This window comes from Pagrus major, chromosome 21 (assembly GCF_040436345.1).
Source record: "Pagrus major chromosome 21, Pma_NU_1.0".
Lineage (NCBI taxonomy): Eukaryota > Metazoa > Chordata > Actinopteri > Spariformes > Sparidae > Pagrus > Pagrus major.
Genome location: NC_133235.1, coordinates 32,615,616 through 32,642,548, shown reverse-complemented (window position 1 = coordinate 32,642,548; position 26,933 = coordinate 32,615,616). Strand labels below are relative to the sequence as shown.

At 42.6% G+C, this 26,933-nt stretch overlaps 3 protein-coding genes across 3 annotated transcripts; all 3 read left to right on the top strand.

Moving 5' to 3' along the window:
- Positions 1-343: 343 nt before the first annotated feature.
- LOC141017100 (uncharacterized) lies at positions 344-10,145 on the top strand. Its single transcript, XM_073491717.1, has 2 exons — positions 344-2,272; positions 7,693-10,145. Exons 1-2 carry the CDS (start codon positions 604-606, stop codon positions 9,471-9,473), a joined length of 3,450 nt encoding a protein of 1,149 aa, XP_073347818.1. The 5' UTR covers positions 344-603; the 3' UTR covers positions 9,474-10,145.
- Positions 10,146-10,900: 755 nt separating this feature from the next.
- LOC141017099 (intraflagellar transport protein 57 homolog) lies at positions 10,901-13,807 on the top strand. The gene is made up of 5 exons (XM_073491716.1): positions 10,901-10,925; positions 11,326-11,504; positions 11,695-11,757; positions 12,212-12,278; positions 13,583-13,807. Exons 1-5 carry the CDS (start codon positions 10,901-10,903, stop codon positions 13,762-13,764), a joined length of 516 nt encoding a protein of 171 aa, XP_073347817.1. The 3' UTR covers positions 13,765-13,807.
- A 1,313-nt stretch (positions 13,808-15,120) lies between these two features.
- Positions 15,121-25,153, top strand: LOC141017098 (uncharacterized). Its single transcript, XM_073491715.1, has 3 exons — positions 15,121-17,256; positions 21,167-21,236; positions 22,713-25,153. The coding sequence occupies exons 1-3, from the start codon at positions 15,589-15,591 to the stop codon at positions 24,479-24,481; spliced, it is 3,507 nt and encodes a 1,168-aa protein (XP_073347816.1). The 5' UTR covers positions 15,121-15,588; the 3' UTR covers positions 24,482-25,153.
- The last annotated feature ends 1,780 nt before the right edge of the window (positions 25,154-26,933 follow it).

The following is a 26,933-nucleotide window of genomic DNA, read 5'->3' as shown; positions in this document are numbered from 1 at the left end:
AGTCAAATGATCTGATGCATTCATGTTGTGGGATTCAGAGACGGAACAAGACACTTTTGATTTCTTTGTTTGAACGCATCTCACATCAAAATACAGCTTTTAATCCAGATTATATTCTGAGTTTAACGTGTTCATCTGATGTCTTAGAATCACTGCAACCATGGAAAACTTTAATTAAACTATATTTTAGGAGAACAAATGAGCTGATTGTGAAAACTGGAGAGTCGTCATCAAACCCTCTGATTCTAAGAAGAGTTCACCTCCTAGAAACTGAAGTGATCAGTGTTTTTAACAGAGAAATGATCTCTGTTGTGAACAAGTGTTAAACAGTGTCTCTCTCAAACCTCCTCGTCCTGGAATGAAGCACAGCTGGATCAGCCCTCCCTCTTCTTCCTGCTCTCAAACACAGCAGCTCCACTCTGTCACTTTATCTCCTTGTTCCCTCCCCTTCAGATCTGCACTTTGAATGAGGGTGTAACCAGGAAGTGAAGGAGCTGACGAGCCTCATTCACTGCAGAAGCTCATGTTGTTCAGATCAGAGCTCAGACTAGTTTCAGTTATCAGGAAGTGAATCTCAGACAGTCGTCGACACTCGGAGGTGAAATGGCTCAACAAAACAATCAACTGGACCGAGCAAAGTTCTGCTGTTCCATCTGTTTGGATCTACTGAAGGATCCGGTGACGATTCCCTGTGGACACAGCTACTGCATGAACTGTATTCAAAGCTACTGGGACAAAGAGGATGAGAAGAAAACCCACAGCTGCCCTCAGTGTAGGCAGAGCTTCACACCGAGGCCTGTCCTGGTGAAAAACACCATGTTAGCAGATTTAGTGGAGGAGCTGAAGAAGACTGGACTCCAAGCTGCTCCTGCTGATCTCTGCTATGCTGGAGCTGAAGATGTGGCCTGTGATGTCTGCACTGGGAGGAAACTGAGAGCAGTTAAGTCCTGTTTGTCCTGTCCGGCCTCTTACTGTGAGAAACATCTGCAGCCTCATTATGAAGCAGCTCCTTTAAAGAAACACAAGCTGGTGGAGCCGTCCAAGAAGCTCCAGGAGAACATCTGCTCTCGTCACGATGAGGTGATGAAGATCTTCTGCCGTACTGATCAGCAGACCATCTGTATTTTGTGCTCCATGGACGAACATAAAGGCCACGACACAGTGTCAGCTGCAGCAGAGAGGACTGAGAGGCAGAGAGAGCTGGAGGGGAGTCGACAAAACATCCAGCAGAGAATCCAGGACAGAGAGGAAGATGTGAAGGTGCTTCAACAGGAGGTGGAGGCCATCAATGGCTCTGCTGATAAAGCAGTGGAGCACAGTGAGAAGATCTTCACCGAGCTGATCCGTCTCATGGAGAAAAGACGCTCTGATGTGAAGCAGCAGGTCAGATCCCAGCAGGAAACTGAAGTGAGTCGAGTCAAAGAGCTTCAGGAGAAGCTGGAGCAGGAGATCACTGAGCTGAAGAGGAAAGACGCTGAGCTGAAGAAGCTCTCACACACAGAGGATCACAACCAGTTTCTACACAACTACCCCTCACTGTCAGCACTCAGTGAGTCTACACACTCATCCAGCATCGATATCCGTCCTCTGAGATACTTTGAGGATGTGACAGCAGCTGTGTCAGAGGCCAGAGACAAACTACAGGACGTCCTGAGAGAGACATGGACAAACATCTCACTGACAGTGACTGAAGTGGATGTTTTACTGTCACACCCACAACCAGAGCCTGAGACCAGAGCTGGACTCTTTAGATATTCACGTGAAATCGCACTGGATCCAAACACAGCACACACATGGCTGTTATTATCTGAGGGGAACAGAAAAGCAACAAGAATGAGTCAACCACAGTCTTATTCTAGTCACCCAGACAGATTCACTGACTATCGTCAGGTCCTGAGTAGAGAGAGTCTGACTGGACGTTGTTACTGGGAGGTGGAGAGGAGAGGGAGAGTTGAAGTAGCAGTCGCATACAAGAGTATCAGCAGAACAGGGGTTGAATCTTTTTTTGGACGAAATGACAAATCTTGGTCATTAGTTTGTGACAATAACAGTTATAACTTTTATCACAACAATGTCCAAACTCCCGTCTCAGGTCCTCGGTCCTCCAGAGTTGGAGTGTACCTGGATCACAGTGCAGGTATTCTGTCCTTCTACAGCGTCTCTGAAACCATCACTCTCCTCCACAGAGTCCAGACCACATTCACTCAGCCTCTCTATGCTGGAGTTTGGGTTTATTGTTCTGACACCACTGCTGAGTTCTGTAAACTCAAATAGACAGAAGTCATTTAAGGGACAGTGAGTTAAACTCTGAGTTTTAACTCTTAAACTTATTCTGTCTTCATGTTTGTGGCTGATTGTTGTGTGGTGTCTTCACCTGTCAATCAAACATGATGGGCGGGACTTTGACGTCTTCTCACCTGTTGTTGTGTAAATGTTTGAGTGTCTTTAGGTGGCGCTCCTTCCTGTGTCTGTTTAACCATGGAGGCTCTCACTGCTCATGATGACTTTTGTTCAGCTGAACTGACATTTGTCTGCATGAAGATATAAACGTGTCTGTGCTCTAAATGTGTGTTGAATATTTGTACTGATGTGTTTGCATGTTGTTGTTTCTCTCCCACTGCATGAGTCTAAAGAGAGAAAGCAGCAGAGCTTCATTTATCCTACATATTTAGTTCTCATCACTTTGTACATGTTTAAATTCATCTATAATCACATTTACATTTATTTGTTTGGCAGAACAAAAGCTGTCGTTGTTCCAATCGTCACACAAATTCAATAATATATGAGGAAGATCATTTATTATTTTCTTGTACGTAGCTGAGATTCAAACAAACTGATTGTGTGGATGAAGTGAAATCATTGAACCAGAGTCATTGAACAGACTTTACTGATGGGACGTGTGAACAAACTGAAGCTTTACATGGTGAATAAACAAAGAGGAACAAAGTCTTTTCTTGTCGTCTTCATTCCAGGGTCTCACACAGAGCTGATGGAGAACATGTGACACTAACATGAGAGTATAACTGAGGCACTTTTCCTCCTCAAACACCACAAAGTTCACAGTTCATGTTCAGAGCTGAAGCCGTCAGAAAATCATCAAATGAATAAATTATTCTTCACGTTTGGTTTCAAGTATTTCCATGTTGTTGAATCATAATTAAGAAGTCAGAGAACTTAAAAAGCCTCAAATGTCACATTCCTAAATACTATTTACAACCTGAGAGCTGATGTGAAGAATATTTGTAAAGGTGAAACTCTTCTCTCCCGTCTTTCCCGTGTGACCTGAATGCAGCATCAGTGTTACAGGCTGTGACTCCTGTGAACAAACTGACACAGTGTGATGTCACATATATTTAAATGTGTCTTTACTGATGTTGTTTGAAGCTGCCAAAGGCTCAGTGAAGTTTCTACATGTCTTCCTGCAGTGAACATCACAGCAGGTCAACAAGTGAACTGTGAAAACTGATGCAGGACACAAGAGGGCGCCGTCATCCTGCTAACCAGAGATGTAGTGGAGGTTAAAGCAGCTCCGCTCACTTTGTCTGCATGTTTTACTCAAAGGAGACATATTATGCTCATTTTCAGGCCCATGTTTTTATTTCAGGTGTCTTTCAGAAGACGTTTACAGGCTTTAATGTCCAAAAAACTGATGATTCTTCTCCCTCTGTCCACTGACGCTGTCTGAATGTTCAGCTCACACAGACTTCCACCTGCTGAAGTTCAGGTCGACCACTTGTGTTTGAAGGTTTTACTCCAAACTTCACTTTTCTTTACAACTAACAGTCACATTTTAATCATTTTCAGGCAAAGATGGAAATCACATCATTGATTCATATGAATCATCAAATGAGCAGCAGAAGCAGCTGATCTGGTTCACCAGACTCCCTTAACAAATTGCATCATTTTAAGAGTTGTTTCATGAGGAGAAACTTTAAACGATTTGTGACACAGCTGCAGCAGATTCTGAATCATTGTCTCCTTCTTGTAAATTCAGCATTAAATGAAAACAGTAAGTTGTGTGTTTCCTTGTAGAAAGTGTCAGTTTGTGGCAGCATGGCTGCACCAGCCTGTCTGCTTCTGTGTCTAAAGTGCTAAAGTCTGACCTGCCAACATTTAGCAGCTGTTTGAACACACTGTTTACACTCATTTCACCATTTACACTCAATTTATGAAAGAAGAAACATTTTATTGACGCTAAACATGTCACATTTTACAAATACACTAAACAGTAACCAGTATAGGCGACTTCTTTGTCCCCGTGGAGAAAGTCACCAGACTCCCTTTGAAAATGTCTCAATTTAGTGAGTTGTTGAGTTGGAGACACTTTATAAACTGTGTGAAACTCTGTCTCTGACTAATTCTTCATTATTTGTTCCTTCTTGTGAATTCAGCAAATGTTGTGCATGAACTTCTTTCTGTCTTTGTGTAAATGCTGTACGAAGTCTCCAGACACTTCAGTTGTTTAGGAGAACGCTGCAAAGCTACTTTAATGTTTTTGTTAATGACTGTTAGCACATTGGGATGAGCCATTATGAATCTATAGACTGGACAAAGCTGGCAGCCAATGTGACTTTGACAGACTCTGAATGAACACTGGCTCAACAGTTCATTGCAACCCTGTGATAATGTGTCTCATTTTGTTTATTTTCATATTGTGTTTATGCTTCTCGATGCTTAATGAACGTGCTGAAGGAAAAGTGTTTTGTCACAACCTTCCACCTATAAAGTGGGATGTCTGAGACTGGACAGGTGAAGTTTCACTTGAGCAGTGAGTTATTATTGTTCAAAAAGTGTATTTAAGTAACGTATATGGTCCTAACGATGATAGTCGATGATTTATTTCTCTTAATCTCTGACCTGTCAGGTCAATACTTGATAGCAGGTGATGTGATTTGCACTTTGGACCCAGTGAAAGATCGTTCAACAGGCATCGACAACACACAGGCCAAATGAAGAAGACCGATCCAACAGTTGATGAAAGATTTAAATCTGTTGGATATTTGGAGACATCTTAATCCCAGCTCGATAGCTTCCTCATGCTACTCTAGTACTCACCAAACATACTCAGGTATTGATTACTTTTCAACTGCTTCCCAGGATTACAGATCGTCAGTACCACAGTGTCGTTATCTCTGACCATACAGCAGTTTCATTAATATATATCAGTAATAAAATGGTGTGCGACGCCCCTAAATGGCGTCTTCAAACAGGATGGCTTCAGGACCCGTCATTCATAGACTTCCTTGGTAAACAAATAGAGCTTTACTTTGAAACTAATACATGTGAAACCTCAGCATGTGTAAGATGGGAAGCATTCAAAGTATTCATCAGAGGTCAAATTATTGGCTTTTGTAGTTCAAACAGCCAAACTAAAGATATATATCAGAAAACAACTGATAATACAGATGATCTTAATAAAGTGCTGCTACTAAAGGGCCTGTTGTAATGAAATGTCAGCGAGTAGAGCAGCTGCAAAGGTACTGAAATAGAAAACAAGGTGACGAACATGGAGATAAAGCAGGAAGACGACTCGCATGGCAGATCAAACTAAGACAAACTGAGCGAGCTGTTACCACAACTGAAGGCCCATCAGGAAACATAAGAGATCCAGTGAAGATCAGTGTTGGGCACGTTACTTTTAAAAAGTAATTAGTTATAGTTACTAGTTACTTCTCCCAAAAAGTAACTGAGTTAGTAACTTAATTACTCCACTATAAAAGTAACTAGTTACCAGGGAAAGTAACTATTGCGTTACTTTTTTTTTAAGTTTAAATATGTCTAAGAATTTGGATTTTTTTCTAAGCGGGTTTCACAAGCCAGTTGCATAGAATAGAACTGCATAGACACCTACACAGAACCTTTAATATTTATTGCACCTCAACAGACCACAACTGGTAGACGTACTGTACCTCAAGTATTTTCTTCATCACAAAAAATACACAGTGTAACAATATGAAGTGCTTTTAACTCTCTGTTCATACTGTACTGTTCAAATATTTTCGTAAAAATAAAAGTACACAGTTTAAATATGAAGTGCTTTAATTCTCTGTAGTGTAAATTAAATAAATCAAACCTTCACACAAGTTACTGTACTGACATACTGTATTTCAAGTACTTTCTTAAAAACGAAAGAAACAGTTTAACAATATGAAGTACTTGGACAAATCCAACTTCAGCTGCTTGGGCGGCGTGGCTCCGTGTCCTTCTTTGTTAGCGGAGCTCACGTTAGCCACACCTGGCCTGCAGTCATCATCAGCAGTGTCAACAACAGTGTTTTTGGCCACTAGTTTTGTAGAAGCGTGTGCCGCTGAGAGATGCTTCATTAGATTAGAGTTGCTTACAACGGACGTGGACAAACACTTCGCTCTGGGACATAATGTACACTTCACATGTACGTTCTTGCCTTTTACCTCAAGGAGATTAAAGTAGTGTCTGTACTTCCACTTTGAAAACGCCAACTTTCTCTACGGACTCGCCGTTGCTGCAGCTTACTTTTACTCTACCTTAGCCAATCATCATCACTTATGCGGTTCTTTCAAATCTCTGTACCCGGCACTATGCATGCGGAAACACATACCCAATTCTCTGATTGGCTGAAGACGTAATCTCACTACACATCAGCCAATAATTGCTGAGACGGCTCTCTCATCCTCCTCTCTCTCAAGCGACTTTGAGTATCACGCAAAGCGCTATATAAAACTCATGTATTATTATTATTATTATTATTATTATTATTATTATTAAGACAGGCACACACGAGTTCAATCATGAAGTTAAGGGAAAAAAAACTCATTATGCGACTAGTAACGCACGGTAACGGGGTGTCGGATATGGCAACGGCGTTACAGTGACAGTCAAAGTAATTAGTTACATTACTCGTTAGTGAAAAAAGTAACGGCGTTAGTAACGCCGTTACTAGTAACGGCGTTACTCCCATCACTGGTGAAGATTAATGAAGCATGTAGAGATTATTATGGAAAGCTGTGTGGTTGAGAGTGCTCTCCTAACTTGGACCTCCAGACGCAGTTCTTAGATAATCTTAACTTACCACAGAGTTCAGAAGAAGATGAGATTCATCTAGAAGAAGAGTTAACACTGAAGGAAATATCAGCAGCTACTGATGCGATGTGTAAACGTGTAGATTTCCCAGATTCATCCAGTCATCATGACGGTCTCCACCTGAACTGCAGAGTCAAATGATCTGATGCATTCATGTTGTGGGATTCAGAGACGGAACAAGACACTTTTGATTTCTTTGTTTGAACGCATCTCACATCAAAATACAGCTTTTAATCCAGATTATATTCTGAGTTTAACGTGTTCATCTGATGTCTTAGAATCACTGCAACCATGGAAAACTTTAATTAAACTATATTTTAGGAGAACAAATGAGCTGATTGTGAAAACTGGAGAGTCGTCATCAAACCCTCTGATTCTAAGAAGAGTTCACCTCCTAGAAACTGAAGTGATCAGTGTTTTTAACAGAGAAATGATCTCTGTTGTAAACAAGTGTTAAACAGTGTTTCTCTCAAACCTCCTCGTCCTGGAATGAAGCACAGCTGGATCAGCCCTCCCTCTTCTTCCTGCTCTCAAACACAGCAGCTCCACTCTGTCACTATATCTCCTTGTTCCCTCCCCTTCAGATCTGCACTTTGAATGAGGGTGTAACCAGGAAGTGAAGGAGCTGACGAGCCTCATTCACTGCGGAAGCTCATGTTGTTCAGATCAGAGCTCAGACTAGTTTCAGTTATCAGGAAGTGAATCTCAGACAGTCGTCGACACTCGGAGGTGAAATGGCTCAACAAAACAATCAACTGGACCGAGCAAAGTTCTGCTGTTCCATCTGTTTGGATCTACTGAAGGATCCGGTGACTATTCCTTGTGGACACAGCTACTGCATGAACTGTATTCAAAGCTACTGGGACAAAGAGGATGAGAAGAAAACCCACAGCTGCCCTCAGTGTAGGCAGAGCTTCACACCGAGGCCTGTCCCGGTGAAAAACACCATGTTAGCAGATTTAGTGGAGGAGCTGAAGAAGACTGGACTCCAAGCTGCTCCTGCTGATCTCTGCTATGCTGGACCTGAAGATGTGGCCTGTGATGTCTGCACTGGGAGGAAACTGAGAGCAGTTAAGTCCTGTTTGTCCTGTTTGGCCTCTTTCTGTGAGAAACATCTTCAGCCTCATTATGAAGCAGCTCCTTTAAAGAAACACAAGCTGGTGGAGCCGTCAGAGAAGCTCCAGGAGAACATCTGCTCTCGTCACGATGAGGTGATGAAGATGTTCTGCCGTACTGATCAGCAGTGTATCTGTTATCTCTGCTCTGTGGACGAACATAAAGGCCACGACGCAGTGTCAGCTGCAGCAGAGAGGACTGAGAGGCAGAGAGAGCTCGAGGTGAGTCGACAAAACATCCAGCAGAGAATCCAGGACAGAGAGGAAGATGTGAAGGTGCTTCAACAGGAGGTGGAGGCCATCAATGGCTCTGCTGATAAAGCAGTGGAGCACAGTGAGAAGATCTTCACCGAGCTGATCCGTCTCATGGAGAAAAGACGCTCTGATGTGAAGCAGCAGGTCAGATCCCAGCAGGAAACTGAAGTGAGTCGAGTCAAAGAGCTTCAGGAGAAGCTGGAGCAGGAGATCACTGAGCTGAAGAGGAAAGACGCTGAGCTGAAGAAGCTCTCACACACAGAGGATCACAACCAGTTTCTACACAACTACCCCTCACTGTCAGCACTCAGTGAGTCTACACACTCATCCAGCATCAATATCCGTCCTCTGAGATACTTTGAGGATGTGACAGCAGCTGTGTCAGAGGTCAGAGACAAACTACAGGACGTCCTGAGAGAGACATGGACAAACATCTCACTGACAGTGACTGAAGTGGATGTTTTACTGTCAAACCCACAACCAGAGAACAAGACCAGAGCTGGACTCTTAAGATATTCATGTGAAATCACACTGGATCCAAACACAGCAAACACACAGCTGTTATTATCTGAGGGGAACAGAAAAGTAACAAGAATGAGTCAACATCAGTCTTATTCTAGTCACCCAGACAGATTCACTAACTGTTGTCAGGTCCTGAGTAGAGAGAGTCTGACTGGACGTTGTTACTGGGAGGTGGAGTGGAGAGGGAGAAATGTTGAAGTAGCAGTCGCATACAAGAGTATCAGCAGAGCAGGGAGATCTAATGAATCTTTGTTTGGACGAAATGACAAATCTTGGTCATTAGTTTGTTACAATGACAGATATTACTTTTATCACAACAAAGTCCAAACTCCCGTCTCAGGTCCTCGGTCCTCCAGAGTTGGAGTGTACCTGGATCACAGTGCAGGTATTCTGTCCTTCTACAGCGTCTCTGAAACCATCACTCTCCTCCACAGAGTCCAGACCACATTCACTCAGCCTCTCTATGCTGGAGTTAATGGTTATTGTTCTGACGCCACTGCTGAGTTCAGTAAAGTCAAATAGACAGAAGTCATTTAAGGGACAGTGAGTTAAACTCTGAGTTTTAACTCTTAAACTTATTCTGTCTTCATGTTTGTGGCTGATTGTTGTGTGGTGTCTTTACCTGTCAATCAAACATGATGGGCGGGACTTTGACATCTTCTCACCTGTTGTTGTGTAAATGTTTGAGTGTCTTTAGGTGGCGCTCCTTCCTGTGTCTGTTTAACCATGGAGGCTCTCACTGCTCATGATGACTTTTGTTCAGCTGAACTGACATTTGTCTGCATGAAGATATAAACGTGTCTGTGCTCTAAATGTGTGTTGAATATTTGTACTGATGTGTTTGCATGTTGTTGTTTCTCTCCCACTGCATGAGTCTAAAGAGAGAAAGCAGCAGAGCTTCATTTATCCTACATATTTAGTTCTCATCACTTTGTACATGTTTAAATTCATCTATAATCACATTTACATTTATTTGTTTGGCAGAACAAAAGCTGTCGTTGTTCCAATCGTCACACAAAGTCAATAATATATGAGGAAGATCATTTATTGTTTTCTTGTACGTAGCTGAGATTCAAACAAACTGATTGTGTGGATGAAGTGAAATCATTGAACCTGAGTCACTGAACAGACTTTACTGATGGGACGTGTGAACAAACTGAAGCTTTACATGGTGAATAAACAAACAGGAACAAAGTCTTTTCTTGTCATCTTTGTAGTGCTTCATGCAACATTAATAGGGAGTTTTGGGTTAAATATGGCTATCAATAACAATTAATGATTATCAGGGATAATTATTAATTATGATAAATAATAAGATCCAATTTATATTAGATCACCTCGGGGCACCACCCTTGAAGAACAGAAAAGATGGTCAATTCACCAAATCAGTCTCATAAAAATGTACTAAACTGTTTGTAACGGATTAATAATTAAGTTAATAACTACAACCAATATTGTCATAACACCTGTAATGGTCGAAGGATTTTTGAGTTCTTGACAGTCGATGTTGGCAACATTCACTCTTGTACAATATAAAAATAGAAAGCATGAAGGTTCAAAAGTCTTTTATTTAACACAAAGATGAAAACACACTAACTAACATGTACTATATACAGCTGTGTGTGTGTGTGTGTGTGTGTGTGTGTGTGTGTGTGTGTGTCTGGCTCCACCTGCTGTTGTTTCTTGGTATAATTACAGCAGACGATCTACATTGAATGCTGCAGCACTACTGGTGTCGTTACTGTGAGAAACAATCATTTATTTAGCTGCTTTTTTTTCATTGAACTGACAAAGTTGAAGCTGCAGTTGAAGAGAAGAACAATGATCTCACGTCAGCTGAGTGTTTTCTTTGTTTCCTCTCCACGACATCACAGAGGCAAATATTTTCCAACACGTTACTCGACACTTTAGAAAGTAAGAGTTTTACACACAGAATGTATGACGACTAAATGATAAACTACCCGACACTATTCAGTAAGTACAGCTGAAACCAGAGCAGCTCAGTAGAGCGCATACCTCCGCCAAGGCCCAGTAGTCAACTTTAGTTCAATCAAGCCTAATCCAAGATAACGTAAAACATTAAAAACACTTCCAGCTGCAGCAATTTGCTTTTCCATGTGGTGAACTCCAGTGGGCTGCGGTGACGTCCCATCTTCCCCTCAAACAAGTGCGTGATGTTGCAAATCGATATTCAGCTCACAATCATCTACTGACGTCAGCCTGGAACATTTTACTGCAGCCACCGCTTTTTGTTGAGAAAATCAACATCTTCATCTGGAGTACAGAAGAAATGTACACACAGGAAGAAGTTCATGGGCTGGAACTGAAAATGGCAGCAGGGATTCTTCTGGAAACATCCTTTAATAATATCCAGCTGTGTGTCATGACGGCGTCCTGGTGTGTCCTTTCCTGTCTCTGCAGAGTTACCTGGACAAACTGCAGGAGGACATCGGTAAGACTCTTGAGAAGGTGAGCAGCAGAGAGAAATACATCAACAACCAGCTGGAGCATCTGATCCAGGAGTACCGCAGCGCTCAGGCCAAACTCAGCGAGGTAAACGCCAAAAGACAAGTATGACAAACAAAAACTTCCAGCTGATCGATTGAAGGTTTTAGGAATGGGCAAAAACACAGAAAGGTTGTTCTGTCCTGATGCACGTTTGGATTTCAAGTTTGGAAATATAAATCATTCTTTATTTAAGGACCAAACACAAACCTGGTAACAAACACGTGTTCTCCAACAGGCAAAGGAGCACTACCAGCAGGCCAGTGGAGGAGTGACTGAGAGGACCAGAGTCCTGGCAGAGGTCAGTGAACACATCGTATGTTTTCATGTCACTGCGGTCGTGTCCGTGTGGAGAAAGACCCGACATTAACATTCATCTCTGGTGATGCGAACACAAACGGACGGCTCTAAATACAAGTGTAAATGACCACCAAGACGCTGGCGAGGTGGTCTGGGACACATTGGACCACATTGTAAATGTCATGATGCGTCCCCGACAAGGACATCATCAATGGAGGATGTGATGGTTGTTACGGTGACAAAATGACTTGTCTGGGCTCTTAACCTGCCAATGTTAGCAGCAGATGTTAACACACTGTCTGCTTCAACCAACGCTTCAAACCAGACTCCCTTAACAAATCGCATCATTTTGAGAGTTGGTGAGTGAGGAGAAACTTTACACGATTTGTGACACAGCTGCAGCAAATTCTTAATCATTGGTGCCTTCTTCTAAATTCAGCTTCTGTGTGTTTCAGATCAGTGAAGAGCTGGAGAAGGTGAAGCAGGAGATGGAGGAGAAAGGCAGCAGCATGTCTGACGGAGGTGAATCTGATGACTGACTCTGTGTCTAAGTTAATTTGAAGGAATGAGCTGTCTGTGTTTGATACCGACCGTCTGTCTGTGTTTGATACCGACCGTCTGTCTGTGTTTGATACCGACCGTCCGTCTGTGTTTGATACCGACCGTCCGTCTGTGTTTGATACCGACCGTCTGTCCGTGTTTGATACCGACCGTCCGTCTGTGTTTGATACCGACCGTCCGTCTGTGTTTGATACCGACCGTCTGTCCGTGTTTGATACCGACCGTCTGTCTGTGTTTGATACCGACCGTCTGTCCGTGTTTGATACCGACCGTCTGTCTGTGTTTGATACCGACCGTCCGTCTGTGTTTGATACCGACCGTCTGTCTGTGTTTGATACCGTCTGTCTGTGTTTGATACCGACTGTCTGTGTTTGATACCGACCGTCCGTCTGTGTTTTATACCGACTGTCTGTGTTTGATACCGACCGTCTGTCTGTGTTTGATACCGACCGCCTTTCTGTGTTTTATACCGTCTGTCTGTGTTTTATACCGCCTGTCTGTGTTTGATACCGACCGCCTGTCTGTGTTTGATACCGACCGTCTGTCTGTGTTTGATACCGACCGTCTGTGTGTGTTTGATACCGACCGTCTGTCTGTGTTTGATACCGACCGCCTGTCTGTGTTTGATACCGACCGTCCGTCTGTGTTTGATACCGACCGTCTGTGTTTGATACCGACCGTCTGTCTGTGTTTGATACCGACTGTCTGTCTGTGTTTGATACCGACTGTCTGTGTTTGATACCGACCGTCTGTCTGTGTTTGATACCGACCGTCTGTGTTTGATAACGACCGTCTGTCTGTGTTTGATACGTCTGTCTGTCTGTGTTTGATACCGACCGTCTGTCTGTGTTTGACACCGACCGTCTGTCTGTGTTTGATACCGACCATCCGTCTGTGTTTGATACCGACTGTCTGTGTTTGATAACGACCGTCTGTCTGTGTTTGATACGTCTGTCTGTCTGTGTTTGATACCGACCGTCTGTGTGTGTTTGATACCGTCTGTCTGTGTTTGATACCGACCGCCTGTCTGTGTTTGATACCGACCGTACGTCTGTGTTTGATACCGACCGTCCGTCTGTGTTTGATACCGACCGTCCGTCTGTGTTTGATACCGACCGTCCGTCTGTGTTTGATACCGACCGTCCGTCTGTGTTTGATACCGACCGTCCGTCTGTGTTTGATACCGACCGTCCGTCTGTGTTTGATACCGACCGTCCGTCTGTGTTTGATACCGACCGTCTGTCTGTGTTTGATTCCTCCTTCAGCTCCGGTGGTGAAGATCAAGCAGAGTTTGACCAAGCTGAAGCAGGAGATCGTTCAGATGGACGTGAGGATCGGCGTCGTCGAGCACACGCTGCTTCAGGCCAAATTCAAAGAGAAGTCCAACATGACACGCGACATGCACGCCACCAACATCCCCGAGCCGGCCGCCGGGCCCTTCGCTTAGGTTGACCGGCACAAACAACAAACACCAGCAGCTGTCTCATGTATTTCTCATGACGCTGGATCTTTAACACATGTGTCTCCAGTGTCGGTCCGTCAGCTGGAACAGTTCATCAGTTTGACTCTTTGTCCTGAACGTCACTTATTTATTTCTCAGATACATTTTTTATGAAGAGTATCTGGTTTCCTTTTTTGTGAATATGAACATACAATAAATTTTTATTCCAACAATAATTTCTGTCTTTTGTTGAAGTTGAATTTGTTCTGTGAACATTTACTCTGAGCAAAAAGGCCACGAGACGTCAGCAGCAGAGAAACTCCTGAACCTGATGAGGTTTTAATTTTAAAACTCTGATTTTATTCACCTTTAAATGACAGAATGAATCCAGGTCCAATGTTCCAATACAAGAGGGCGCCGTCATCCTGCCAACCACAGATGTGTTGGAGGTTAAAGCTCCTCAGCTCACCTGTTATACAGTTTTAGTTAACAACATGTGTTGAGGCTGATGTGAGTCTTCATCATTAAGGTGCAGTGCGTCACACATCATGGTAAATGTGTGTCGGACCACTGAAAGTGCAGATTGGATCTGTGTTGCCTCCTTCAAACTACAGTCAGCTCTCTGTGTGAGGTTGATCCATCACACAGGACACATCGTCAGCCCGCTGCAGGAAGTTAAAGTGAGAGTCTTGAAGTTTGACACTCGTCGGTTTACACAGTAAAGATGATAAAATGTCTCCTTGTGATGCACCGGTGTTACGAGTCCTCATCTCTGACACTTCACCTTTTACACCCAGTGGAGAATTACATCATTTACAACTAAAAGAGCTTAAATTATTGTTTCATCAGCCTTTTTTTATTTTAACTTTAGTTTTTCCTCCTTTATTTCAGCTTCAAATCAGCCACGTTTTACAAAAGTCTTGTGGTTTCTTTTGGCCTGATGCGACTTCATGCGTCCACCTGCTGAAGTTCAGCTGACGATGTGTTTGAAGAAGATTCGATTCATCATCGAAACTTTCACATCAACAGTTTTCAGTCAGCCTGAAATCATTTTAAGGTCCCGATGATGGAAATCAAATGTTTGGCTGTGATCACACGAGGAAACAGACTAAAGTACATCCACTTTACTGATTTATTGATTCATATAAATCATCACATGAACAGCAGAAGCAGCTGATCTGGTTCATTTGTGTCCTTCTGGGTTCAGAGTGACAACAAATATCTGGATTGATGATTTTAGTTTGAAGCTTGAAAAGCTGGTTTGACTCAGGATGATGTTGTGAAACAGAAATGTTAATCATTAAACGTGAGAACATTTTATTCCAGCGGCTTCAGTGTTTTATGACAGGCTGGTTTGATGACTCCCTGTTGAAGGTCGACTGTTTTTATGAGCAGGAAAATAAAACTGAACACAATCTGAGGAAGAGTTAGAGAACTATGGAGCCGTCAGCAAAGCCTGAGGAGCCCAGAAATATTTCACAACTAAAAACTTTGATGTTGTCAAATGTGGAGCAGGTTTTAACTGAGGCTTCGTTGTAAACGAGCGAACAAAGTCCAGAGTCACAGAGCGGCTCCTCGTCCTGGAATGAAGCACAGCTGGATCAGCCCTCCCTCTTCTTCCTGCTCTCAAACACAGCAGCTCCACTCTGTCACTTTATCTCCTTGTTCCCTCCCCTTCAGATCTGCACTTTGAATGAGGGTGTAACCAGGAAGTGAAGGAGCTGACGAGCCTCATTCACTGCAGAAGCTCATGTTGTTCAGATCAGAGCTCAGACTAGTTTCAGTTATCAGGAAGTGAATCTCAGACAGTCGTCGACACTCGGAGGTGAAATGGCTCAACAAAACAATCAACTGGACCGAGCAAAGTTCTGCTGTTCCGTCTGTTTGGATGTACTGAAGGATCCGGTGACTATTCCTTGTGGACACAGCTACTGCATGAACTGTATTCAAAGCTACTGGGACGAAGAGGATGAGAAGAAAACCCACAGCTGCCCTCAGTGTAGGCAGAGCTTCACACCGAGGCCTGTCCTGGTGAAAAGCACCGTGTTAGCAGATTTAGTGGAGGAGCTGAAGAAGACTGGACTCCAAGCTGCTCCTGCTGATCTCTGCTATGCTGGACCTGAAGATGTGGCCTGTGATGTCTGCACTGGGAGGAAACTGAGAGCAGTTAAGTCCTGTTTGTCCTGTCCGGCCTCTTACTGTGAGAAACATCTGCAGCCTCATCATGAAGCAGCTCCTTTAAAGAAACACAAGCTGGTGGAGCCGTCAGAGAAGCTCCAGGAGAACATCTGCTCTCGTCACGATGAGGTGATGAAGATCTTCTGCCGTACTGATCAGCAGACCATCTGTATTTTGTGCTCCATGGACGAACATAAAGGCCACGACACAGTGTCAGCTGCAGCAGAGAGGACTGAGAGGCAGAGAGAGCTGGAGGTGAGTCGACAAAACATCCAGCAGAGAATCCAGGACAGAGAGGAAGATGTGAAGGTGCTTCAACAGGAGGTGGAGGCCATCAATGGCTCTGCTGATAAAGCAGCGGAGCACAGTGAGAAGATCTTCACCGAGCTGATCCGTCTCATGGAGAAAAGACGCTCTGAGGTGAAGCAGCAGGTCAGATCCCAGCAGGAAACTGAAGTGAGTCGAGTCAAAGAGCTTCAGGAGAAGCTGGAGCAGGAGATCACTGAGCTGAAGAGGAAAGACACTGAGCTGAAGAAGCTCTCACACACAGAGGATCACAACCAGTTTCTCCACAACTACCCCTCACTGTCAGCACTCAGTGAGTCTACACACTCATCCAGCATCAATATCCGTCCTCGGAGATACTTTGAGGATGTGACAGCAGCTGTGTCAGAGGTCAGAGACAAACTACAGGACGTCCTGAGAGAGACATGGACAAACATCTCACTGACAGTGACTGAAGTGGATGTTTTACTGTCAAACCCACAACCAGAGAACAAGACCAGAGCTGGACTCTTAAGATATTCACGTGAAATCACACTGGATCCAAACACAGCACACACAAAGCTGTTATTATCTGAGGGGAACAGAAAAGCAACAAGAATGAGTCAACATCAGTCTTATTCTAGTCACCCAGACAGATTCACTTACTGGCCTCAGGTCCTGAGTAGAGAGAGTCTGACTGGACGTTGTTACTGGGAGGTGGAGAGGAGAGGGAGAAATGTTGAAGTAGCAGTCGCATACAAGAATATCAGCAGAGCAGGGAGCTCTTATGAATGTTGGTTTGGACGAAATGACAAATCTTGGTCATTAGATTGTGACGATAACAGTTATAAATTTCATCACAACGATGTCCAAACTCCCGTCTCAGGTCCTGTGTCCTCCAGAGTTGGAGTGTACCTGGATCACAGTGCAGGTATTCTGTCCTTCTACAGCGTCTCTGAAACCATCACTCTCCTCCACAGAGTCCAGACCACATTCACTGAACCTCTCTATGCTGGAGTTTGGGTTTGGTCTGAATCCACTGCTGAGTTCAGTAAAGTCAAATAGACAGAAGTCATTTAAGGGACAGTGAGTTAAACTCTGAGTTTTAACTCTTAAACTTATTCTGTCTTCATGTTTGTGGCTGATTGTTGTGTGGTGTCTTCACCTGTCAATCAAACATGATGGGCGGGACTTTGACGTCTTCTCATCTGTTGTTGTGTAAATGTTTGAGTGTCTTTAGGTGGCGCTCCTTCCTGTGTCTGTTTAACCATGGAGGCTCTCACTGCTCATGATGACTTTTGTTCAGCTGAACTGACATTTGTCTGCATGAAGATATAAACGTGTCTGTGCTCTAAATGTGTGTTGAATATTTGTACTGATGTGTTTGCATGTTGTTGTTTCTCTCCCACTGCATGAGTCTAAAGAGAGAAAGCAGCAGAGCTTCATTTATCCTACATATTTAGTTCTCATCACTTTGTACATGTTTAAATTCATCTATAATCACATTTACATTTATTTGTTGGGCAGAACAAAAGCTGTCGTTGTTCCAATCGTCACACAAATTCAATAATATATGAGGAAGATCATTTATTATTTTCTTGTACGTAGCTGAGATTCAAACAAACTGATTGTGTGGATGAAGTGAAATCACTGAACCAGAGTCATTGAACAGACTTTACTGATGGGACGTGTGAACAAACTGAAGCTTTACATGGTGAATAAACAAACAGGAACAAAGTCTTTTCTTGTCGTCTTCATTCCAGGGTCTCACACAGAGCTGATGGAGAACATGTGACACTAACATGAGAGTATAACTGAGGCACTTTTCCTCCTCAAACACCACAAAGTTCACAGTTCATGTTCAGAGCTGAAGCCGTCAGAAAATCATCAAATGAATAAATTATTCTTCACGTTTGGTTTCAAGTATTTCCATGTTGTTGAATCATAATTCTAGAAGTCAGAGAACTTAAAAAGCCTCAAATGTCACATTCCTAAATACTATTTACAACCTGAGAGCTGATGTGAAGAATATTTGTAAAGGTGAATCTCTTCTCTCCCATCTTTCCCGTGTGACCTGAATGCAGCATCAGTGTTACAGGCTGTGACTCCTGTGAACAAACTGACACAGTGTGATGTCACATATATTTAAATGTGTCTTTACTGATGTTGTTTGAAGCTGCCAAAGGCTCAGTGAAGTTTCTACATGTCTTCCTGCAGTGAACATCACAGCAGGTCAACAAGTGAACTGTGAAAACTGATGCAGGACACAAGAGGGCGCCGTCATCCTGCTAACCAGAGATGTAGTGGAGGTTAAAGCAGCTCCGCTCACTTTGTCTGCATGTTTTACTCAAAGGAGACATATTATGCTCATTTTCAGGCTCATATTTTTATTTCAGGTGTCTTTCAGAAGACGTTTACAGGCTTTAATGTCCAAAAAACTGATGATTCTTCTCCCTCTGTCCACTGACGCTGTCTGAATGTTCAGCTCACACAGACTTCCACCTGCTGAAGTTCAGGTTGACCACTTGTGTTTGAAGGTTTTACTCCAAACTTCACTTTTCTTTACAACTAACAGTCACATTTTAATCATTTTCAGGTAAAGATGGAAATCACATCATTGATTCATATGAATCATCAAATGAGCAGCAGAAGCAGCTGCTCTGGTTCACCAGACTCCCTTAACAAATTGCATCATTTTAAGAGTTGTTTCATGAGGAGAAACTTTAAACGATTTGTGACACAGCTGCAGCAAATTCTGAATCATTGTCTCCTTCTTGTAAATTCAGCATTAAATGAAAACAGTAAGTTGTGTGTTTCCTTGTAGAAAGTGTCAGTTTGTGGCAGCATGGCTGCACCAGCCTGTCTGCTTCTGTGTCTAAAGTGCTAAAGTCTGACCTGCCAACATTTAGCAGCTGTTTGAACACACTGTTTACACTGATTTCACCATTTACACTCAATTTATGAAAGAAGAAACATTTTATTGATGCTAAACATGTCACATTTTACAGATACACTAAACAGTAACCAGTATAGGCGACTTCTTTGTCCCCGTGGAGAAAGTCACCAGACTCCCTTTGAAAATGTGTCAATTTAGTGAGTTGTTGAGTTGGAGACACTTTATAAACTGTGTGAAACTCTGTCTCTGACTAATTCTTCATTATTTGTTCCTTCTTGTGAATTCAGCAAATGTTCTGCATGAACTTGTTTCTGTCTTTGTGTAAATGCTGTACGAAGTCTCCAGACACTTCAGTTGTTTAGGAGAACGCTGCAAAGCTACTTTAATGTTTTTGTTAATGACTGTTAGCACATTGGGATGAGCCATTATGAATCTGTAGACTGGACAAAGCTGGCAGCCAATGTGACTTTGACAGACTCTGAATGAACACTGGCTCAACAGTTCATTGCAACCTTGTGATAATGTGTCTCATTTTGTTTATTTTCATATTGTGTTTATGCTTCTCGATGCTTAATGAACGTGCTGAAGGAAAAGTGTTTTCTCATAACCTTCCACCTATAAAGTGGGATGTCTGAGACTGGAAAGGTGAAGTTTCACTTGAGCAGTGAGTTATTATTGTTCAAAAAGTGTACTTAAGTAACGTATATGGTCCTAACGATGATAGTCGATGATGTATTTCTCTTAATCTCTGACCTGTCAGGTCAATACTTTATAGCAGGTGATGTGATTTGCACTTTGGACCCAGTGAAAGATCGTTCAACAGGCATCGACAACACACAGGCCAAATCAAGAAGACCGATCCAACAGTTCATGAAAGATTTAAATCTGTTGGATATTTGGAGACATCTTAATCCTAGCTCGATAGCTTCCTCATGCTACTCTAGTACTCACCAAACATACTCAGGTATTGATTACTTTACAACTGCTTCCCAGGATTACAGATCGTCAGTACCACAGTGTCGTTATCTCTGACCATACAGCAGTTTCATTAATATATATCAGTAATAAAATGGTGTGCGACGCCCCTAAATGGCGTCTTCAAACAGGATGGCTTCAGGACCCGTCATTCATAGACTTCCTTGGTAAACAAATAGAGCTTTACTTTGAAACTAATACATGTGAAACCTCAGCATGTGTAAGATGGGAAGCATTCAAAGTATTCATTAGAGGTCAAATTATTGGCTTTTGTAGTTCAAACAGCCAAACTAAAGATATATATCAGAAAACAACTGATAATACAGATGATCTTAATAAAGTGCTGCTACTAAAGGGCCTGTTGTAATGAAATGTCAGCGAGTAGAGCAGCTGCAAAGGTACTGAAATAGAAAACAAGGTGATAAACATGGAGATAAAGCAGGAAGAAGGTCTTCTCCCTGTGTCAATGAGAGGAGCTTTGATTACATCACTACCAAAACCAGGGACAACTAACACAAGATGTGAAAACATGCGTCCAATGAGTCTCATTAACTCAGACACAAAAATATTATGCAAAGCTTTTGGCTAAGCGACTGGAAGTTATGCTACCTAGGCTGATGGGAGAGGACCAGAATGGTGTCACACAGCGCAGACAGGGACTTCATGATGTTAGAAGGCTTCTCAACATCCTTCATGACCAGAGGGGCGAACAAGATGTTGCCATCCTATCACTGGATGCCCAAAAGGCCTTCGATAGGGTAGAAGGGCCTTATTTATTTGACCTGCTGACAAGGTTTGGTTTTGGGGAACGATTCTGCAAGTGGGTCAGGCTACTTTATAACAACCCTGTAGCTGAGGAGCTAACGGATAACATGGCGTCCAAACCATTCATCATTTCCAGAGGCTGTCGACAGAGGTCGCCTCTCTCTCCTCTCCTCTCTGCGATCTCCACTGAACCTTTGCAAATGCACTTAGAAGACACATGGTCACAACTTGTATTACTGTTGGTCAAGAGGAACATAAAATCGCCTTTTTGCAGATGATGTTCTTCTGTTTTTAAAACACCTCAGTAACTCTATCCCTGCTTTACTGGAGCTTATTAGTAATGTTGGGAAGATCTCTGGGTTCAACATCAACAATACTAACAGCATGCTAATGTTGCTGAGTGAGAGAGATGGACAACAATCCAACCACGGTGCATCCATTTTTAATACAACTGACTGCTTTACATATCTGAGCATGAAGATCGGACCAACACTTGAGAGTATTGTTTCAGTAAATTATGACCCTCTTTTAGAAAATACTTCTGATGCTATTGAAAGACGGACATCTTTACCCGTATCCACACTTGGTCGCATAAATATTTTGAAACTGAATATTCTGCCCAAGCTGTTATACCTGTTTCAAAATATCCCCTTGGTACCTCCGAAACACTTTTTTCTAAGACTTAATAAACTGTTTACTAATTTCATAAGGAACAAAAGACGCCCTAAACTCTGCGGCAGGTTTTAAAGTATGTGCAGATAAAGGGGTTAAAACTGTAGTGGATCTATGTTCCTCCAGTAAACTTATGTCCTTTGAGGAAGTGGTCCACACATTCGATATCTCTAGAAAACGTGTTTTTAAATACTTACAAATAAGGAATTTCATTTTCATTCATCAATATAACTCTTTAGATACGCCTTCTTTATCAATGTTAGAGAAGGAAGTAGTGAAAGGTTGTTATAGCAGAGGCTTAATTTCACTACTATATGGCACTATAGCGTCAGGTCACAAGGTTCCTCAGGTAACAAACTTGAAGCATGGAGGAAGGATTCAAAGAGGACATCCGTGTGAATGATTGGATGGAGGCGTGTGAGGAAGCTCAAACCAGAACAGTAAATGTCAGAAGGATGTGAAGTGACTGAGAGATAAAATCCTGAATATCAATACGCCGTTATCTGCAAACACATTGATATTACACTTATATCCTCTAAACGTGCCACTGAAGAGTCAGGAATATACATTTATAGACGTGTCTATTACAAGCAAAGCGTCAAACTGCTTTACAATGGAAGAACGTAAAGGCACCAAGTGAAGGAAACTGGCTGAAAGACGTGGCAATAAATCTGTCTGTGGAAAAGGTAACTCATGTTGTGAAAGGTGAATACAGGAGGTTTGAGGAAATCTGTAATCCTTTCTTATCCGTTCTTGAACATGGTGGAGATGACGGACGATATTTGTTAGAGAGGTTGTGTCAAAACTAATATTATGTGAAGATTATTAATTATTTTATTGTTATTATTTATTTATTTTAATGTCTGTGTCATTTTTTCCCCCTTAAGTGTCAAACATATTTATATGTATGTACCTTTATTATGTTAAAACTCAATAAGAAAATATTGATGAAAAAAAACAAAAACTTTGATGTTCTCAAATGTGGAGCAGGTTTTAACTGAGGCTTCGTTGTAAACGAGCGAACAAAGTCCAGAGTCACAGAGCGGCTCCTCGTCCTGGAATGAAGCACAGCTGGATCAGCCCTCCCTCTTCTTCCTGCTCTCAAACACAGCAGCTCCACTCTGTCACTTTATCTCCTCGTTCCCTCCCCTTCAGATCTGCACTTTGAATGAGGGTGTAACCAGGAAGTGAAGGAGCTGACGAGCCTCATTCACTGCAGAAGCTCATGTTGTTCAGATCAGAGCTCAGACTAGTTTCAGTTATCAGGAAGTGAATCTCAGACAGTCGTCGACACTCGGAGGTGAAATGGCTCAACAAAACAATCAGCTGGACCGAGCAAAGTTCTGCTGTTCCATCTGTTTGGATCTACTGAAGGATCCGGTGGCTATTCCTTGTGGACACAGCTACTGCATGAACTGTATTCAAAGCTACTGGGACAAAGAGGATGAGAAGAAAACCCACAGCTGCCCTCAGTGTAGGCAGAGCTTCACACCGAGGCCTGTCCTGGTGAAAAACACCATGTTAGCAGATTTAGTGGAGGAGCTGAAGAAGACTGGACTCCAAGCTGCTCCTGCTGATCTCTGCTATGCTGGACCTGAAGATGTGGCCTGTGATGTCTGCACTGGGAGGAAACTGAGAGCTGTCAAGTCCTGTCTGGTCTGTCTGGTCTCTTACTGTGAGAAACATCTTCAGCCTCACTTTGATGTGGCTCAATTCAAGAAACACAAGCTGGTGGAGCCGTCAGAGAAGCTCCAGGAGAACATCTGCTCTCGTCACGATGAGGTGATGAAGATCTTCTGCCGTACTGATCAGCAGACCATCTGTATTTTGTGCTCCATGGACGAACATAAAGGCCACGACACAGTGTCAGCTGCAGCAGAGAGGACTGAGAGGCAGAGAGAGCTGGAGGGGAGTCGACAAAACATCCAGCAGAGAATCCAGGACAGAGAGGAAGATGTGAAGGTGCTTCAACAGGAGGTGGAGGCCATCAATGGCTCTGCTGATAAAACAGTGGAGCACAGTGAGAAGATCTTCACCGAGCTGATCCGTCTCATGGAGAAAAGACGCTCTGATGTGAAGCAGCAGGTCAGATCCCAGCAGGAAACTGAAGTGAGTCGAGTCAAAGAGCTTCAGGAGAAGCTGGAGCAGGAGATCACTGAGCTGAAGAGGAAAGACGCTGAGCTGAAGAAGCTCTCACACACAGAGGATCACAACCAGTTTCTACACAACTACCCCTCACTGTCAGCACTCAGTGAGTCTACACACTCATCCAGCATCAATATCCGTCCTCTGAGATACTTTGAGGATGTGACAGCAGCTGTGTCAGAGGTCAGAGACAAACTACAGGACGTCCTGAGAGACACATGGACAAACATCTCACTGACAGTGACTGAAGTGGATGTTTTACTGTCACACCCACAACCAGAGCCTGAGACCAGAGCTGGACTCTTAAGATATTCACGTGAAATCGCACTGGATCCAAACACAGCATACACACAGCTGTTATTATCTGAGGGGAACAGAAAAGCAACAAGAATGAGACAACATCAGTCTTATTCTAGTCACCCAGACAGATTCACTGACTATCCTCAGGTCCTGAGTAGAGAGAGTCTGACTGGACGTTGTTACTGGGAGGTGGAGTTGAGAGGAGGAGTTGAAGTAGCAGTCGCATACAAGAATATCAGCAGAACAGGGGTTGAATCTTTGTTTGGACGAAATGACAAATCTTGGTCATTAGTTTGTGACAATAACAGTTATTACTTTTATCACAACAATGTCCAAACTTACCTCTCAGGTCCTCGGTCCTCCAGAGTTGGAGTGTACCTGGATCACAGTGCAGGTATTCTGTCCTTCTACAGCGTCTCTGAAACCATCACTCTCCTCCACAGAGTCCAGACCACATTCACTCAGCCTCTCTATGCTGGAGTTTATGTTTGTTCTGAATCCACTGCTGAGTTCAGTAAACTCAAATAGACAGAAGTCATTTAAGGGACAGTGAGTTAAACTCTGAGTTTTAACTCTTAAACTTATTCTGTCTTCATGTTTGTGGCTGATTGTTGTGTGGTGTCTTCACCTGTCAATCAAACATGATGGGCGGGACTTTGACATCTTCTCATCTGTTGTTGTGTAAATGTTTGAGTGTCTTTAGGTGGCGCTCCTTCCTGTGTCTGTTTAACCATGGAGGCTCTCACTGCTCATGATGACTTTTGTTCAGCTGAACTGACATTTGTCTGCATGAAGATATAAACGTGTCTGTGCTCTAAATGTGTGTTGAATATTTGTACTGATGTGTTTGCATGTTGTTGTTTCTCTCCCACTGCATGAGTCTAAAGAGAGAAAGCAGCAGAGCTTCATTTATCCTACATATTTAGTTCTCATCACTTTGTACATGTTTAAATTCATCTATAATCACATTTACATTTATTTGTTTGGCAGAACAAAAGCTGTCGTTGTTCCAATCGTCACACAAATTCAATAATATATGAGGAAGATCGTTTATTATTTTCTTGTACGTAGCTGAGATTCAAACAAACTGATTGTGTGGATGAAGTGAAATCATTGAACCAGAGTCACTGAACAGACTTTACTGATGGGACGTGTGAACAAACTGAAGCTTTACATGGTGAATAAACAAACAGGAACAAAGTCTTTTCTTGTCGTCTTCATTCCAGGGTCTCACACAGAGCTGATGGAGAACATGTGACACTAACATGAGAGTATAACTGAGGCACTTTTCCTCCTCAAACACCACAAAGTTCACAGTTCATGTTCAGAGCTGAAGCCGTCAGAAAATCATCAGATGAATAAATTATTCTTCACGTTTGGTTTCAAGTATTTCCATGTTGTTGAATCATAATTCTAGAAGTCAGAGAACTTAAAAAGCCTCAAATGTCACATCCCTAAATACTATTTACAACCTGAGAGCTGATGTGAAGAATATTTGTAAAGCTGAAACTCTTCTCTCCCGTCTTTCCCGTGTGACCTGAATGCAGCATCAGTGTTACAGGCTGTGACTCCTGTGAACAAACTGACACAGTGTGATGTCACATATATTTAAATGTGTCTTTACTGATGTTGTTTGAAGCTGCCAAAGGCTCAGTGAAGTTTCTACATGTCTTCCTGCAGTGAACATCACAGCAGGTCAACAAGTGAACTGTGAAAACTGATGCAGGACACAAGAGGGCGCCGTCATCCTGCTAACCAGAGATGTAGTGGAGGTTAAAGCAGCTCCGCTCACTTTGTCTGCATGTTTTACTCAAAGGAGACATATTATGCTCATTTTCAGGCTCATATCTTTATTTCAGGTGTCTTTCAGAAGACGTTTACAGGCTTTAACGTCCAAAAAACTGATGATTCTTCTCCCTCTGTCCACTGACGCTGTCTGAATGTTCAGCTCACACAGACTTCCACCTGCTGAAGTTCAGGTTGACCACTTGTGTTTGAAGGTTTTACTCCAAACTTCACTTTTCTTTACAACTAACAGTCACATTTTAATCATTTTCAGGTAAAGATGGAAATCAAATGTTTGTCTGTGATCACACGAGGAAACAAACTAAAGTATATCCACTTTACTGATTTGTTGATTCATATGAATCATCAATGAGCAGCTGAAGCAGCTGATCTGGTTCACCAGACTCCCTTAACAAATTGCATCATTTTAAGAGTTGTTTCATGAGGAGAAACTTTAAACGATTTGTGACACAGCTGCAGCAGATTCTGAATCATTGTCTCCTTCTTGTAAATTCATCATTAAATGAAAACAGTAAGTTGTGTGTTTCCTTGTAAAAAGTGTCAGTTTGTGGCAGCATGGCTGCACCAGCCTGTCTGCTTCTGTGTCTAAAGTGCTAAAGTCTGACCTGCCAACATTTAGCAGCTGTTTGAACACACTGTTTACACTGATTTCACCATTTACACTCAATTTATGAAAGAAGAAACATTTTATTGATGCTAAACATGTCACATTTTACAAATACACTAAACAGTAACCAGTATAGGCGACTTCTTTGTCCCTGTGGAGAAAGTCAACAGACTCCCTTTGAAAATGTGTCAATTTAGTGAGTTGTTGAGTTGGAGACACTTTATAAACTGTGTGAAACTCTGTCTCTGACTAATTCTGACTTATTTGTTCCTTCTTGTGAATTCAGCAAATGTTCTGCATGAACTTCTTTCTGTCTTTGTGTAAATGCTGTACGAAGTCTCCAGACACTTCAGTTGTTTAGGAGAACGCTGCAAAGCTACTTTAATGTTTTTGTTAATGACTGTTAGCACATTGGGATGAGCCATTATGAATCTATAGACTGGACAAAGCTGGCAGCCAATGTGACTTTGACAGACTCTGAATGAACACTGGCTCAACAGTTCATTGCAACCTTGTGATAATGTGTCTCATTTTGTTTATTTTCATATTGTGTTTATGCTTCTCGAT